Source organism: Apteryx rowi, unplaced genomic scaffold, assembly GCF_003343035.1.
Source record: "Apteryx rowi isolate R43461 unplaced genomic scaffold, aptRow1 scaffold_305, whole genome shotgun sequence".
Lineage (NCBI taxonomy): Eukaryota > Metazoa > Chordata > Aves > Apterygiformes > Apterygidae > Apteryx > Apteryx rowi.
Genome location: NW_020449475.1, coordinates 793,890 through 811,018, shown reverse-complemented (window position 1 = coordinate 811,018; position 17,129 = coordinate 793,890). Strand labels below are relative to the sequence as shown.

Genomic DNA, 17,129 nt, shown 5'->3' with positions numbered 1-17,129 from the left:
TCAATCAGTGTTGGAATTGCTTTTTGTCAAGAAAGTGGGTGCTGTCAGATCACCTCCCTTCAAATCATTATATATTCCCATTGGGTTAAACTTCCGGCTTGCAGCCAAGTCTTCAAACAGTTTTCGGCCCACTTCTCTTCCTGCTTCAGTAGACATAGCCTTTTGCCAGAGCTTCAGCAGCAATCCTCCTTGGAAAGAAACACAACGTGACATTGTCAAATTAACATGAAGTGCACGCAGCTCACGGCACACAAGGGATGAAGTGCGTGGCTGGTAACAAACACCTACCACTCTCCTGTGGACAGTAAAATGGGGACAAAGCTGAAACAGGGTGATGGGGTAATAATTGCCTACAACTATGTAAGGAGACACAGACCATTCATTCAGCTCAGGATCCTTTGTATTGATCGACAACTGGGGTTGTTCCCTTGTCATCAGTGTGGCAAGTCAAAATGATTGAAGACAGATGCTGGGGTCTTGTTCTGCAACTGTGCAGAGCTTCCTAGCTTATGAAGCAATGGCCTGGCAGTTATAATCATGTGCTTCTTTGTTTTTTACTCTAAAAGTCTGCCAAGGTTTTGCACTTCTGCCCAGCTAAGGCCTCAGGCTACAGAGGCAAATGATCCTAATTCTTTCATCCAGGCTGTAAGCAGTGGCTCTCTATGGAAGTGTGCCTGGCCAGTCTAGTATTAGCACCAAAGTACAAGATATTCACTGCCTGTCCCCCACTCCTGTCAATGCTGATCTTTATGATGAATGAGGGGTCCACGGAGGAAATCTGAGACAGAAGTCCACTAGGAAGTAAAGAGGGGGTTAATCAGTCTCCTGCAAAAGAAGCTTTTGTTTAAAACTGACAACACTGAATAATTTAATTCTCACAGAATTTTACCAGGGAGGTGAAGAGTTAAGAGGAGAAGGCAGCAAACAGCCCTCTTGCCTACCCGAGCAGCCAGGTGAAAGCCTGTGCTGCTCCCAGAAATCAGGTGAAAACAGCAGGAAAGGTCCAAGGTAACAAGTCTTCTGCCTTTTTACCTTGGGATATCAGTGAGGGGCAGAACACAAAAAAGTAAAACTTCTGTCTTCATCGCTCAAGAGGCTTTAGAGGTAGGATAGCACTCTTTGAGTGCAGCTCCCTGCTGGATGGAGAGAGGCAGGTAGGAGAAAATAAGGAGTAATAAAACTTTGAATCAAGAAATCAAATCTCACTCTGGGTTGGACAAGATCCCATTGTGTGAGATACTCTATCTACCACTGAAGTTTCCAGCACCAGAAGAGCACTCCACATCTCAGAGGATGTATTTGAAACTTTGAAGCACCTGACTGCTAAAGCAGGATGTCACATTTTGTCACATGAGTTTCACTACAATAAGACCTAGCGTTTCAGTTCCCTGCTCAGATTGTGGACCCAGACTCAAGTCAAATATAGTCTGAAGCTCCATTTCTGATCTGCAAAGCAATCATCAGGTTGAGTTAGTAGGCATTTACCTCTCAGCTGAACACAAAGCCAGGGAAATCCCTGGCCTGCAGTGCCAGGGTTTCCACCTACTGACTTCATTGTTCATGGCCTGCACCCGCATGAAACTCCTCCATCCCTCTCTTCCCGCTGTTGTCTTCAGCATCCATGTCTTTTTTCCTCCCTCCCTCCACTGCTGCCCTCCTCTGCTCTGCTGCCCTTGTGCTCAGGTCCCTGCTGCCSCCTGCTCTGATGGTCATGGTCTCTGCTTGCTGGTCGTGCTTTTCCCTTCCTTGCTTCCCCTCTCATCATGGGGACAGATACTGGAGACAGCTATAGAAACCCTGTGCTTTGGGAGGGATTGCCAGGCATAGGACAGAGCTGTAAAGGTGCCTTGGTCAGACTACGAGGCTTCCCTCAATTTGTGTGGAAGGTGTAAGAGAAGCACTCGGTGGTGTGAGGATGCTCTTTTGTGACATTGAATAGCTTCATTAAATGGCTTTTTCAGCTAGAAATACATTTAGCAAGAGCATTTTCACTGAAATGTATAGGCAAAAGAAAAAGATCACAAAACAAATGTCACAGCTATGGATAATCATTTTATAGTGTAGAAATCCTATGTTTTATATTGTATTTTCACTTCAAGATGCAAAATAACTTTCCTTCATAAAGGAAAAAAAAAAAAAAAAGCAGCAGCTGAACGAACTGAAGTTGAACGAAAGAATGAAGACACAGAAGGCTGTAATTCTACGTGTCACCACTGGATGGTGATGTACAACTTATTTTAGTCAAAGTGATCTGGCCGAGATTGTCTAACAAGATAGTTTGCTGGGACAGATTATATTTGGATATTATATTTGGATTGGAAGAAAAAAAACACAATACTTTTGGACAAAAAAACTGTTGTTCATGATTGTTTGCCTATTTTTTTGCTAATGATCCCAGCTGATCTAACAATGTCATTTAGCCTTAATGGTTTCAGATTTATCTGGAAAAATGCAAACTATTTTTTTGTGTTTCTATACTTCCTTTGAAAGCTGGAGGGAAAAAAATGTTAGGCCATTTGCCCCAGCAAATGATGCATTTATCTCATGTGAAATCCTCAACACATTTCATCAGTTTTACTCCAAGCTGCTTTTGGTGAGTTGTTTACATATGATTTTATTTTTATTGTACTATGTTATTAATAGCATCTAGGAAGTGATTATACTATTTTATATTGAAAGTCACTCTGATCATGTGGAGAAATGTTTACAGAAAATAAGATATAAAATATATATGAACTATAGATATTTGTAGATGGGACTCATACCTGTTAATTGATTTGTCTTGTGAAGAGCACTCAGTGAAAGCAAGATTTTGTTTTGTTGCGGACTGAAGTCACTAATGAATGGGATAACATCCCCTTCAACAAGCATCCTCTGGGGCAGTAAAGCCTGGAATTTTTTTGTATTCTGCAAATCTGTAGAGAAATGCGTGGCTGCAATGAAATCCACACCACTAGCCCAGTCTTCTCCAAAATTTGCTTCTGGATCAGAGAGGTATTTTAGGCTGAAAGAAATCAAAATGAAAATGTAACAGATAATTGAAATCCACCATAGAACTCATTAGTCTATCATTTATCCTGAATGTGTTTATTCAGCATAAAATCCTGAGCAGTCTCAATGTCACAGTGTCTTAAAGTCACCTTCAGCCTTTTATACCTAATTCCTCCTGGCATCCCTGCCTCTAGGCCAGATTAGTCAGAGCTCCTGATTTGGGCCTCGGTTCCCAGAGTGGAAACAGCATCTTATTTTAAGCACGTGGCATGGCGTGACCCGCCGGTTCCGTCTGGACAGTCTGCAGCGCAGGGGCTGCAACTCTCACTGCCACATGGACCTTGGCATCAGGGTACCCCCTGCTCTGAGAAAGCTGAAGAGCAGAGCTTAAAGGTCTGTGGATCAGGTGTCAGATGAGTAAGAAAGCATATATTGACTTTGGTCAGATACTGTCCTTACTAGCAGGCAAAGAAGTGGTGAAGGTACCCTTTTGACCATGTCTCTTATTCTCTTACCTGTCCTGGAACCTGGGTAAAGCATAAGCAAGGGATGCCATGTGCCCCTTCCACATGAAACTGAGGGCATCGTCCAGTTTGAAGGAGGATCGCATTGTAGGGCTCGCAGCTTTTTGTTCTGTAGATAATAGATACTACAGCAAAAGGGGGGAAAAAGACAGAGAAATAGGGTGGGGTTTTTTTAAGCTCAATTTCAGAATTATGCACATAGCTCATATTTTTCAGAATTTTGCACATAGCTCACAAAACCATAAGTTTGCAAGCTGAATAAAATTGCTTTTCAGTACCTAGAATGTGTTGCTTTCACTTTCAAAGTAACACTAATATTTGATATAGGGAGAAAAAGATGATCAACATAGATGTACAAAATAAATCCATATCCCCATTGAAGTTAATGGGATTTACCCTTCTTTGCTTTCAACTGACCAAGTAATTCACTCACGTGATTTAGGTGTTCTATGACAATAATTCAGTGGATTTTTGTGCCTGAGTGCCATGGAAGCTTCCATGCTACAGTAGTTGGATTCCTTGAAACACTTTTCATACTCTTTCAGCTGCAACTGATCAAGATTTTCAGAAAATAAGTGGCTCCTGATGGCTGTCATTAAGGCTATTCAAGAAGTAGACCTTTTATAGTAACTTTCTAAACATATTGTTTAGGAAAAAGAATCTTAAGAAAACAGATATATATAGTAACAGATCCCATCTTTCCCTTATAATCTCTACCTCCACTTGCAGTTGCCAGGAGGGCTTATGGTTTAAATTTTCTGATCACTATTATTTTACTATTCACAAAAATATTGAAGAAGTCTATCTGTAAGAATAGTTATTAAACCTATGGGGTAAGAAATATTGATATCTTCAGGATTAGATAACAACTGAGGGAATGAGGAAGAAAGAAAATATGTATTTGCAAGAATAAGTGTCCATCTGAATAAAGTTTCCACATTTTCAGTTTTTTTAGATGTTAGCAGGAATAAATAAATCCTATAAAACCAGCATAAGGATATTTCTCAAGAGTGATGTTCTATCTCACATGCTTATTTTGCACTGCTAGTATAAGCAGTATAGTAACATTGCAAGTATAACTGTTAGCACAACAGTCTCTTGGGATACATTCCAAACTACAGCATTATTTTGAAAGAAAGGAACAAATCCACAGCCTGTAAAAATCCTGGACCTTTCATCTCTGTCTCACTTTATGCCATGCTTTTCGTTTTTCATACTTATTATTTCTGTATCATGCTGTTATTGACAGCAAACCAAGCCCTCTGAATCTTACAAACAGTAATAATAATAATAATAATAATTTAATGTTTCCTGAAAAATATGAAAATATTAAATTATTTACTTCAAAATAGGCTTTCCACTCATCCATGAGCTTGGGAATGCGAGAACGGCAGTCAGCAACACTATAACAAAAATCAGCCCTTTGCTCCTCTGGTGGTAATATTTCTATCTCATATGGCAACTCTCCAAAAAGGCCAGCTTCCACTGCACCCAGAAAGGGTATAATAGCCAGGTAGTAATTCATACCTGTAATAGTAATTAAAAAGGAAGAGATGTTAACCACAAGCAAATGAAAAATTCCTTTATGAAAAAAAAAAATTCCCTAATACCAAATGCAAGTCTTTCAAATTGCCACTGATACAACTGTGTTCACCAATAGGGACATTTGTACTGAAATGCACTAATGATGGTATCTGTATTGATTTAGATATGATTTATAACATTCATTTATATATTGCTCATTAATAACCTTGCATGAGCTAGCAGTGTGCTGTACTTTGCAGGAAAGGACACACAACTGGAAAAGTTAGGTCTCTATAGGTTGTAATGGAGAGGACATTAAAAACCTCTCAAATGTTGGATGCCAGCTAAGCACAGAAAGCAAACTTCAGGGTGAAAAAAGTGACTCCAGGAGTACCACCTACATAAAAAACTCTGTATGCATCTTAAGCATATAGGAAAGAGAAAGGCAAATACTAGTGATATTTTACCATAAAACAGTAATTTTGCTTTCAAAAAAAAAGGGATCTCAAACATTAAATCTTCTTGCAAATGACCTCAATAGATTTGTTTACATTTATTTCAGGATAGTGGCTTCCTTCGATCTGATCCATCAGTTAGAGCACTCACCCAGCCTATAGGTGACCCAGGTTCAGTTCCTGCCTCTGTCTGACCACATCTTCTGTGAAAGTGTCCATATGCCTACTGGATAGTCTTCATGTGGAAGGAGAATTTCAAATTCTCCCCTTAATTCTGTCCTTTTTTTGTAGAAAAAAAAATGTTTAGTAACTTTCAGTGAAGGAAAGCCTGGAGCCCAGATATTCTACCTCTTGGATGAGCAGTCATTTGCACTTGGGACCACTGACTGCCTACATGTTTTGTACACAGTTTCAGCAGTAAGGACCAAAAACTTTGCTGCCTATCAGCTGTCACTGTCCTACTTATGGGAAAAAATTGTTCCACCTCCTGTATGTGGGCCTCACCAGGAAAGGTGCACAATTCAAGAGCAAATGAATGGCCAGTGAAAAGAGCCAAACAAACGTCCCAGTGACCAGAAGATGGTCTCTAGCTGGGAGTCATTGCTAAGCAGGGTCTTGCTTCTTGTTCACTATTTTCACGAGAAGTGTCGAAATCTGGACATCACATCAGAAAATACTTGTGTATGTGCCTGCATACATTATGTATTTATGCCTGCCTGGGAACTCAGAGAACAGAAAATAATGCAGAAAGGGAATATACTGAATATAATTCCAGAGAAAGAGACAGAACTTCTTAGGTAGCAGTCTTACAGGGAATGTCTCATACACCTCAGGTAGTATTAAATGTTAACTTCTGGTTTAGTTTCATTCCTGTCTTGGTATGACTATGTGGGCCAGAGAGGGCTGCCCTAAAGGCACACCAAAAGCACTCACACCCTTAGAACAGTAAGAGACATTTCTGTATACTTTGAAAGACTTCTGGAGAGCTCCTGCTGTAGTAAGATGAAAAAGGCTGAGTTTATACATTTTCTGGAGGCAGCAAAATCAGTGTCATGCAGAAGTGTGATTTTTAGAAGTAAGCGAGGAACAGGAATGCAAACACTAAGAAAGTAAAGGAGGTTTCTGTTCCAGGGAGGTTGCCTGCTTGTGCAACGCTACGCAATGACTGTTCTTACTCAGTCACTGCCTGAGACACCTTCCCCTGGAGCATCTAGCACTTGCCACCCTCAGAGACAGGAAATCAAACTGAATGATTGGACCAAGTATTGCAGTTTGGTTTAACTCTAAATTTACATATTTAATTTACTCTGCACTTACATCTTTGATCACATGAAGGTAAATACATTTAATTTCTAGCTCACTGCCTGAAGCTTTATGCAACCTCTACAGCAGAGTAGCCATGTGGCAGGGAGGGATGAAACCGTTCATGGCAGCTTGCCAGCAGGTCTGGAACAGGAGGAGGACTTGTGACAGGAGAATCCAAGCAGGGAAGCAAAGGCAATGAGAAACAGAAGTAATGGGCGGAAAAAGTGCTAGAGGATAAAAGAGGGGAGGTTGTCCTCTAGGAAGAGAAAGAACATGGAAACTAAAAGACTGATAAGGCTTTTTACTTCCTTAAAAAGAGATTTTTGTCATGTTATTGCCTTTAAATAGAAGTACTGATTGTAAGCTATAGATCAGGCTTGTCTTTTTTTTCCCCCATCCTACCTATCAGTTCCATCTCTGAAAAAGTAGAGGATAAACTTTCCAAAAGGGTCTGAGTTCCAGTTCAGAAAAAAAAAAGAGTCTAAAAAACCATTGACTTTCACTCAGATAAAAAAAACAGAAATTGTAGTTTTTTTAAATAATGTGTTCATTCAGCACTGAAAAATGGCAACAAAAACATCTTTTGGAGGTTTCTATTTAGACTGGCTGGAATACATAATTCAGTTTGGGTGTAGAAAAATTATACATTTCTGTTTCATCAGATGAGAAAATGTAATTGTTCTTTATATTTTCTCCATGGGCTCAAAAACAACAACAAAATTGACAATATTGCTTTGTAAGACCAGCTCTGTGGAAATCTAGCTACATGTTGTTGTTGTACCATGTACCATACAGGTACCAACTGTAAAAAATACCACAGAAAAATAAGATCATTAAAAGAGCATTAAAATCATTAACATTAAGAATTAACATTAACATTAAAATCCTCAGTTGGCCAACTGAACTGTCAGGGTTCTTGCTAGAGCAAATGTATGGCCCTTGAGACAGAGCACATTATAGTATTGGTGCTTTTTCTATAGACGCTAAAAGTGCTATCCCCTGGACTACCTTATCCGATGATAAATGGATACCCCCAAGATGTGTGGGGCATTCCAGATCACACTCTTTCCTCTTCTGCAAAGCTCTTGGCTAGAAGCCAGTAGGTCTATTTTTTCCTTTCTACATGAGAACCTGGGTATGGTACACTGTCACGCACTATTATTCCTGCTACAATCTTGGCAGAGGGTGTGGTAGACCTAGCCTTATGTCCCACAGGGGGGAAAAGGTGCTCTGCCACATCTGCTAGGAGCGATGCCAACAGCACATACAGCTGAGTTGGTTCACGTCTGGCCTTTCAGTAGAGTTTGTCACTTTGTCTTTTCTTTGCACTGTCTAGTGCAAAGATTCCGAATTTGATACCACCGTCTTTGTGAATACACTGGCTCCTATATGCTTAATATTTGCTTAGGTGTAATGGATAGACCTGTTCTCCAGTTACACCAGAGATGATACACATTTTTACTACTAAAATTCTGATGTGCTGCATGCTATGAGAAACTGTGTAGACCATCAAAAAAAGTTACTTGGTCCCTCCAGTTCAACAGGGGCAACCTATGAATGAGCTGAATTATCAAAAGTATCCAAGAATTTTGGATATCTCCATTTCGGAAGGACTGTTTGAATTAATTGGATGTGTATTTTTAGAGATGTTGAGACTGTCACTGGGAGTGACACTGGCAATTCTGATCTTTACACCCATTTCTCTCTCTCTCTGTCTTCAGTGTGTTGCTACTTATTGGAATAACGTGAGATTTTTAATACAATTTCAGCCCACTAGAAATCCAAAGCTGGTATTAAAGTGAACATAAATTATCCTATAGTTCATGTATGCCAGGTGAAATATTAATGGAGTTTCATTTGGATACTTGAAAGTCCACTGGATAAATGCTGTCAGTGTAATGAAGATAAGGAAGTTATTTGGGTATCGTGGGCACAAAGTCTCCCTTTATTTTCCCCTCTGCAGTTAACTGTGAAGGTACAAATGAAGGCCAAAAAGTCTGATCAAGTTTGTATTATCAAGGATGATATAAGAACCACAAAGATTCCTGCCTGACATTCTTGCACTAAGTTTTAGTTTGAAGTACCAGCATTTAAACTGAACAAATCTGACCTGGAGTGATTGAAGAATGTAATCTCTACAAATGTCTACAAATATAGATAGCCATCATGGTATTTCCTGCATGTTTTTCCATGCATTTTTGAAATGCAAACATCTTTTAAGGTTGAGAAGTTGCATTTTTTTTTCTTTTTCAGAAAAGTTATCATGGTCAGTTAGTTTTAATTTACTCAATCATATTTAGGTGTCATGCTGGAATTTTTTGATGGAGAGTTACGTAACACTGATATTAATTTGTAATATAGAAGTTCAAGTGGATTAAAGATTCTGAATTGCCGTCTGGGGCATTAATCGTATTTTGGAGAAGAGCAGTATAATAGCATATACTTACAGGCCCACCAGCTTCTTACAGATATGCACAGAAGGGCTCCAGCTTCATGGCCACAGGAAGTCACACCGGAAGGATCTGCTAATCTGCCTGAAGCAAACGAAATAACATGCCAAATGCTTCTCAATCTTTTTCACACAAAAACCCCTCTGAGAGCAAAAAAAACTTACACGAGCAGAATTTTGCTCAGAGAAGCAGAACAAATACTGTTGTTCTGCTTCATAAACTACTGTTCCTACAGTAGCTGAATTTCTCAGTCAATACTTCGTGCAGTGCATAGCAATCTGTGTTTTACAGTTCGATTTATTGCTCACTGTAAAAGTATTCTGAGAATTTATGAAACTGTCTGAAAGTAGGACATCACAATCTGATATTTTTATAGAGATATAAATACACATGCACATACGGACATAAACACATGCAAAACTGATGCTTTTTTGATAGAGGTAAGCCTGCTAATGTAGGAGAGCTGTTTAATGAGCAGAATAGCACAAATTTAATGTGCTGGTAACTGTCTCACCTATTGGGCTGGCATGATACAGAATCCCTTCCAGCTTAACCATGCATACAGACATGCTTTTACTGTTAAGCTAAGCATGCAAACGTTGTATCTGGTTAGCAGAGTTTACAAGTGCCTATGTTTTCGCAAATGTGCAAGACATTTCACAATGATTCATGAAGGCAAGTAATGGCATATTGCTGATGATTGATACAAAACTGGGAGGAGTGGCTGATGCACCAGAGGGCTGTGCTGCCATTCAGAGAGACCTGGACAGGCTGGAGWGGTGGGCGGAGAGGAACCTCATGAAGTTCAACAAAGGCAAGTGCAGGGTCCTGCACCTGGGGAGGAATAACCCCAGGCACCAGGACAGGTTGGGGGTTGACCTGCTGGAAAGCAGCTCTGCTGAGAAGGACCTGGGAGTGCTGGTGGACACCAAGTTAAGCATGAGGCAGCAATGTGCCCTTGTGGCCAAGGCGGCCAATGGTATCCTGGGGTGCCTTAGGAAGAGTGTTGCCAGCAGGTGGAGGGAGGTGATACTCAGCCCTGGTGAGGCCCCATCTGGAGTACTGCGTCCAGTTCTGGGCTCCCCAGTACAAGAGAGACATGGCACTACTGGAGAGAGTCCAGCGAAGGGCTACAAAGATGATTAGGGGACTGGAGCATCTGTCATATGAGGARAGGCTGAGAGAGCTGGGCCTGTTTATCCTGGAGAAGAGAAGGCTGAGAGTGGATCTTATCAGTGTATTCAAATATCTAAACGGGGGGTGTCAAGAGGATGGGGCCAGACTCTTTTCAGTGGTGCCCAGCGACAGGACAAGAGGCAACGGGCACAAACTGAAACACAGACAGTTCCATCTGAACATGAGGAGAAACTTCTTTACTGTGAGGATGACAGAGCCGTTTTTAACCATGCATACTGGATGTGTGTTATGGAACAGGTTGCCCAGAGAGGTTGTGGAGTCTCCTTCTCTGGAGAGAGTCAAAACCTGCCTGGATGCGATTCTGTGCAACGTGCTCTAGGTGACCCTGCTTGAGCAGGGGGGTTGGACTTGGATGATCTCCAGAGGCCCCTTCCAACCTCAACCATTCTGTGATTCTGTGATAGGCCAATTCTTTCAAGCAGGGCAGAGACTATCCAGTTTTCTCAGTCTGTCCCAAGTGACAATTTCTGTTTCCACTACCTTATTTCTATCACCCATCCTGTCTTGCCCATTTGCTCAATATCATTGTTCCTACTGTTAACTTAGGCAAATACTGATTTATTTTTAAATCCATTATTGCAAATCTTTGTATTGCTCTTATTAATTAGTGGCTTCATTTCTTCTTTTATGGTTTATATAAAACCATATCCATAAAAAATGTGTTGGCTGTGGCATTCAGGAATATCTGAGGTCTGCAATATTTGATCTCAATTCTGTATGTAGGAAGCCAGAATTTTCCATAATGACCCTAATTCCAGTAATATGTATACCTTTGGTAGCATTGTACACATAGCTGTCCTTGCTCAAATCCAACTTTGGGTGTAGAGAAGATTCCACCATCTCCATATTGTTGTTTTCCTAAATAATTTTGATCTTCCCTAATTCTATCTACTCTATCCCTTATTCTTTACTGTCTAGCACATCATTAAGATGGAATGCTATTCTGTTTTTTATACCTTTAATTTTCATCTTTTCTCAGCAACATATAACTTTCATGATCAGAGAGGGCTGTGAATGCAACATATTTCACTTGCTCTTTCAGGGAGCCCTGTTGTCCTGCACTATGAATTCAAATCTCCACTTGACTGCCCAAGCTCGTTGTGTCGATACACAAATGCTTCAGTCACTTCTCACTATTCTAACCCAGCTGCCTATCTGGATTAGGTACAGCTAACTACTAGCCTCACTGCTGTACACACCAAAAATTTGTCCTTTCTTTCCCCCTTATCCACTTACCCTTCAACATACTGCTCAGTTCCAGCCATGTCAAACTCTGTCTCAAAGCCTGGCACCCCTCATGGCTGGTGGGAGTCAATCCATCAAGACAAATCCTCTGCCACTGACTGCTTGCTAGTACTGAAATTTCCCTTACATTACATTACCACAATTTGAACTCTCTGATGACCTTTATTATTTTGTCATACTTTCATCAGATCCTCCTCCACCAGGATGTGGAAGAATTAAATCATTCCACTGAAGATAGCCCAAATTTATTTCTTTCCTGAGCTTCTTTCCCAGCATCATAGTCATCTTTGAACTCTTTCTGCATTGACATGGCCGTGTCATTTGTTGCACTATCAAGAAAGATCATTGATTTTTCCCCTTTTCTCCTTTCTTCCTCTTTCTCAGACTCTATCCGTACTCTCTAGTCAGGCAGTGCACCATTTCTTCTCTGGGGCCACATGGTGGTGAACTCAGCAGCCTTTCCACAAGCAGTCTGAATCATACAGGCTGACATGCTGATATGCATGATTTCCTTCTGTTCCTCCTCCTGTCAGCAGAATAATTTTTTCTTGTGTTTTCTATATAACCTCCTATGTATCATTCTTTTTTCTTCTCAGTCCAGTTCTTGACATTTTCTTCTCCTATTAGCCCTTAACTTAACTTTCTTTTTTCAAGGCTTTTTTACCTGTCTTCTGTTCCTGCCTACTCTTCTATATGTTTCTCCAACACAACAAACGCTATTTCTCCTTCTACTAATTTTTCTTCTCTTTCTGATCATGTCATTTCCAAAATATGACTCCTTGTCTAAGGACCAATTCTTTTCTCTTTAACAGACAACAGTCCTGTCTGTGCCTCCAGGTGCAAAGCTTCCTCTCACCCTTTGTGGCATTCATATCTATTTGGGAATTGTCACTGCCATCAAGCACATCTTCACTTAGGAGATGAGGCCACACTACATAAATAGACTGCTTTCAGCAGATCCCCACTCTAGTGCAGCTTCTGCAACCAGTCATCTTTGTTCTTGCCACATGCTGGGTCAGCTCTTCTGCTGCATCCTGTGTATAAAGAAGGATAGGGCAAAAGCCTACCTAAACTTCAAACGCATTTTTCCTGCTGCTGTCTGTTTGTCAGCTAGTTGTCTGCTTGGACTTTGCTTACTCTACCTCCTTTCCCTCTTTTTACTTAACAATTAGTTTTCCATGCTGGCAGCCTTCCTTCATCACCAGCTGCAGGGTGTCTGTCTTTCTGCAAACAACCATACAGCTTCAGCTGAACCACCACCTCACAAAACTGTAGTTTGCAGCCAGTAAACTGAACAACAGGCAGAGAGATACATTTGCTTATAAGTATTTGCTTATAGGTAGGTGGAAATAAGAATTTACCACCTGGCACAAGTTCCAACAAACATTGCTGATTATTGTTCTCTTCTCCCTGCCTCTTCTGTTTGCTAGGATAGGGTTAGTTAGTTAACTACAGCTTTGAATGGAAAGCTTCACTGTGTGTGAAGCAGTGTGCAGGGAACACGTTTTCTGATAAAGCCCTTGATAAGATATTGCAGCCCTAGCCTCAAAGGACCTGTCACACATGACATGGCCAACAAACAAACAAGGATGAAAGCTGCAGACAGCAATCAGCTTTTGTAAAATGAGCCACTAGCAATTGGACCTCATTAGAAAAATCCAGAAAAACATACATGGTAAAATGCATATATTAAAAAAAAAACATATTTAAAATACAATAAGCCTACTTCTAAACTCATCTAAAAGGGCAAGAAGTGAAACAAATTCTGAGTGGAAAAGTGGATTTTCAGTCACCTATATTTCAAATGAAACTCAAACCACTGATAAAAGACCATAAAATTAACAGACAAAAAAAAGCCAACAGTTAACAATTTAAGAACAGTACTGCGAAGTGCAGGCCCTAAAATTTAGCTGCAATAATCTGGAATAACTGGGATATCTTTTCAAAGATTTTCAGCAAACTGAAATATTACCTTCTTCATTTGATCTATTAGTATTTCTTAACCACAATCCTTCTGGATTCTGATCCAGTTCTGTGTGTAACAATACCCTTTCCTATCAGAAAGTTCAGTATCTATTGCTCAATTAGGCAGGAGCGTTGCCTTCATTCAGAAACTCTCTTTCAAATCATCATCTTAGCGGAGTATGTCAAAAATTAGACTGTTTGAGTCTGTACTGGGTTTGCAAAGCAGAAACCTTGAGAGCAAGGACCCAGAGTGGGTCTGATAAACATTTAGCTGTTTCTGCTGCTTAAGGACATAATTCATACCTGTATGAAATTGCCACCCGTGCTGCAATGGCAATCCCCAGAGAATATTTCCAAAATTTTGGGATCCAAAAGCAGTAAAATATTTGGCTGAAGAGTTTAGCAAATTCTTATACACTCCCAGTCGCTCTTGGTAGTTCCAAGCATTGATGACAATTTTGTTGCCTTCTACCGGGAAATCCAGCAGGTTTTCAGGGGCAGAATCCCACAGAGGGGGATAGACATCGTCTCTGATGGCATCTTTTCTTCTCTGTGCTGCGACAGTCTCTGAATTCAGGGTAGCAATTGCTACAAGAATGAGAGCATGTATGCCAAAGTATGCCCACATTGTGAAGGTTTGTGACCCAGGTGTTTGCAGTTGCAAGGCTTTTATTATGAAAGACAAGGGCAGGGCAAAAAGGGTGACTCAGACAGAACAGGTCTCCTGTCTCCTTCCCTCTTTCCCACGAGCCTGAGGCTGATGTGGCACTGCCAGATTAGCAAGTTGTGAACAATACTCAGACCTCTCTCCTCCCATTGAGAGCTGGGGAGGAGCAGCCCACAATATATACTTAGCCACCAGTCCAGAGCCCACCCGCCTGAAAGGCCATTGTGCCATGGTACTGGTTGTATACTGGCATTATATACCTTTTTGTCCATATATTTCTTACTAGCTGTCATCTTCCCATTTCCCTGTCTAGCTCTTCAGTGTAAACAGCAGACAACAATATTACAGAGCTCAAGCCTATAACACACATGACAGTGGGACAGTGAGCCAGAAAGCTGGGTCTGACAACTTTGTCTTTTGGCCTTGAGACAGCCGCCTGCTCCCTCGCTGGCAATGTGCATGGGGCAGCATCCAAATCCTACAAATGTTGGGAGTAACCAATTCAGCCTGGTTCCAGGCTGTATAACAGCTGGCTAGCTGTATTTTACCTGTTTGTTTGTTTTTGCGGAAATGGCCATTATAAAGACTAAAAAATCTCCATGATCTTGTAGACTCCAAAAGGGAGTAAAATAGAATTGTCATGACAACTTCACCTCATCTGCTTCTGGGGTTTTATAATTTTAAACTGCTTTTTCTCAGACAAGCAACTGTTGTGAAAGAGCAGTCATCAAACATGTCATTTCTTATCTCTGCAGTCTTTCTTACACATGAGAAAAACTGCAAATGTTTCTTTTCTTTTAAGTAATTCTATGAGTTTCAGTCAGGTTTTGCATGCTTAAGGTAACATAAACCAACACTTTGGATTAGAGCAAGATGACATTGCCTGCAGACCTCTGACAGTACATCTGAGAGAAATGTATCAGTTTAATTCAAAAATTTTCTGACTTTTTTATTCTGCTAAGGAGACTTTAGTAAATAACATCATTGTTTTTCAGTGGTCACTTTTTATTTTTGGCTCCACTAATGATAAAAAAATCAAATGCTATTGAAAAACAGTCAGTGTTTAATAAAGTAGAGGTTAACAAAGACTTGAGAACGCTTTTCTTATTAATGGTCCCTTATGGAAGACACCAATGGTTCCTACTAATGGACAGCCAGCCTTATGCTTTCCTTTCATTAAGTTTCTCTGGATGCAATTTATCTAACCATTAAAACATTTAAAGTTTAATCTAGCTATGTAGATTCCTTTGATAGCGAAAGCAGAGAATCAGGCAGGCCCAGAAGGCAGCTCACTTAGAATACATCACTAAGAGATATATTTCTCTTGACTGACTATAGAGGGAGTGGAAGTGACAAGTTAAGCTTAACACATAAATAACTACTTTTAGATTAAGTAAAATTAATCCTGTGTTTGCTTATTTTTATATAATAATTTCAGAAATGTTTTAAAAATTATTTGTTTTTCTTGAAAGAAGACATTCTATACAATAATCCTGGAAACAAATGCCAAGAGCTATATTGTTTTTATATATACTAGGCTCTAATTGAGAAAATGACTAGTGAGGCTTACCTGGAAAGTGAGGATGCTGAAAGGCATCAGTTAGGACACAAGATATATGGAGAAAACCTATGATTCTAAGAAATAAAGGGTGCAAAGGCCATAATCATACTAGGACAGAAATTTTAGTTGGGAACGTGAAGGAGTGAGTAACAAGGGGGAAATTATTTTCACCACCACTGAAAGAAGTGCCCAATTTGTGGGTCTAAACTCCCTATGCCTTTATCTAGGCAATGAGAGAGCTTGAATTCTCCTACTAAATGATACCAATCATTTATATTACATGAATGATTTCACTTTAGGTGCCTAACATAAAAGAATGACAATAAACACCTTCAGTTCTCACAGAGATACCATATGCATACATCCTGATGGCAGATTTATAGGTAACAAATTGTCTGGTTCCATGAGTGTGTGGAAAACTTTATTGTGGAATGATAAACTGTCCTTCTTCTCTGCCATCTAGAAAGGCAGTCCCTATTAACATCAATCTTGACAGGCACACAAGTATTAATTGCTATTCTGGATGTAAAACCGTAAGTTCTCAAAAGACTCATAATAAACAATTTAGCTGCATTAATTACATAATGCTTACCTTATATCAGCTTTTAAGCTATTTGAAGAAGATTTGTGCTACACAGTAAATGGTAAATACTGTAAAATAAGAATATATCTACTAGACAGGATCTGCTGAATTCCTTTACCTTTTAAAGTTTGAGCTGTCTGTCTTTTTATATTAACAAACCTCAGCAATCCAATTCATCCTTAAAGAGTCCRAAAGTTATTTTTTTTAAATAAACCCCTACATATAATAAAAATATTTTTCCTGCAACCTGTTATAATTCATCAGATAGGTCGTACAGTATTTTCCCACTTGTGCACATGGGCAAATATGTTGCTAAAGTTTTTGTAAGATTTTAAAGGCAACTTTGAGAAATCTCTGCACTGGAGTTTCAAGTCTGAAGTCCTGTTGATTTGCCTCCCTGAGCAGATGTGAGGATTTCTGTGATGTCAGCTGGACTTGAGTGGTGTCAGTTGATGGGTGTTGAGTCATACCATAGCTTCAGAGATATCAGCATTTTAAATGAGTGGAAGGTTAAGGAAGACTATGAATAATGTCAGCATCACTATTTTAATCATCAGTCTCTTAATAAGTACTTAATTTACTGGTTACTCTGTAATGCTGCGTTCTTACAGACCTCAGAGCAAAAGCAAATGCTGGAAAAGTTTGTGGATAGCGATAGACAG

General features: G+C 39.9%; 1 protein-coding gene across 1 annotated transcript; it reads right to left on the bottom strand.

Moving 5' to 3' along the window:
• On the bottom strand, nucleotides 1-14,284 carry CUNH6orf58 (chromosome unknown C6orf58 homolog). Its single transcript, XM_026070144.1, has 6 exons — nucleotides 13,960-14,284; nucleotides 9,247-9,333; nucleotides 4,858-5,042; nucleotides 3,507-3,640; nucleotides 2,766-3,004; nucleotides 1-188 (listed from the first exon to the last, which is right to left on the bottom strand). The coding sequence occupies exons 1-6, from the start codon at nucleotides 14,282-14,284 to the stop codon at nucleotides 1-3; spliced, it is 1,158 nt and encodes a 385-aa protein (XP_025925929.1).
• Nucleotides 14,285-17,129: the final 2,845 nt, after the last annotated feature.

What these genes read in the sequence shown, in the direction of transcription:
- CUNH6orf58 (XM_026070144.1), bottom strand. Translation starts at nt 14,284, where the DNA reads ATGTGGGCATACTTTGGCATACATGCTCTCATTCTTGTAGCAATTGCT. An exon ending in TGTAAGAAGCTGGTGGGCCT is followed by an intron (nt 5,043 to 9,246) that starts GTAAGTATATGC and finishes TTACTATTACAG; the next exon opens with GTATGAATTACTACCTGGCT. An exon ending in AGTGGAAAGCCTATTTTGAA is followed by an intron (nt 3,641 to 4,857) that starts GTAAATAATTTA and finishes CTTTTGCTGTAG; the next exon opens with TATCTATTATCTACAGAACA.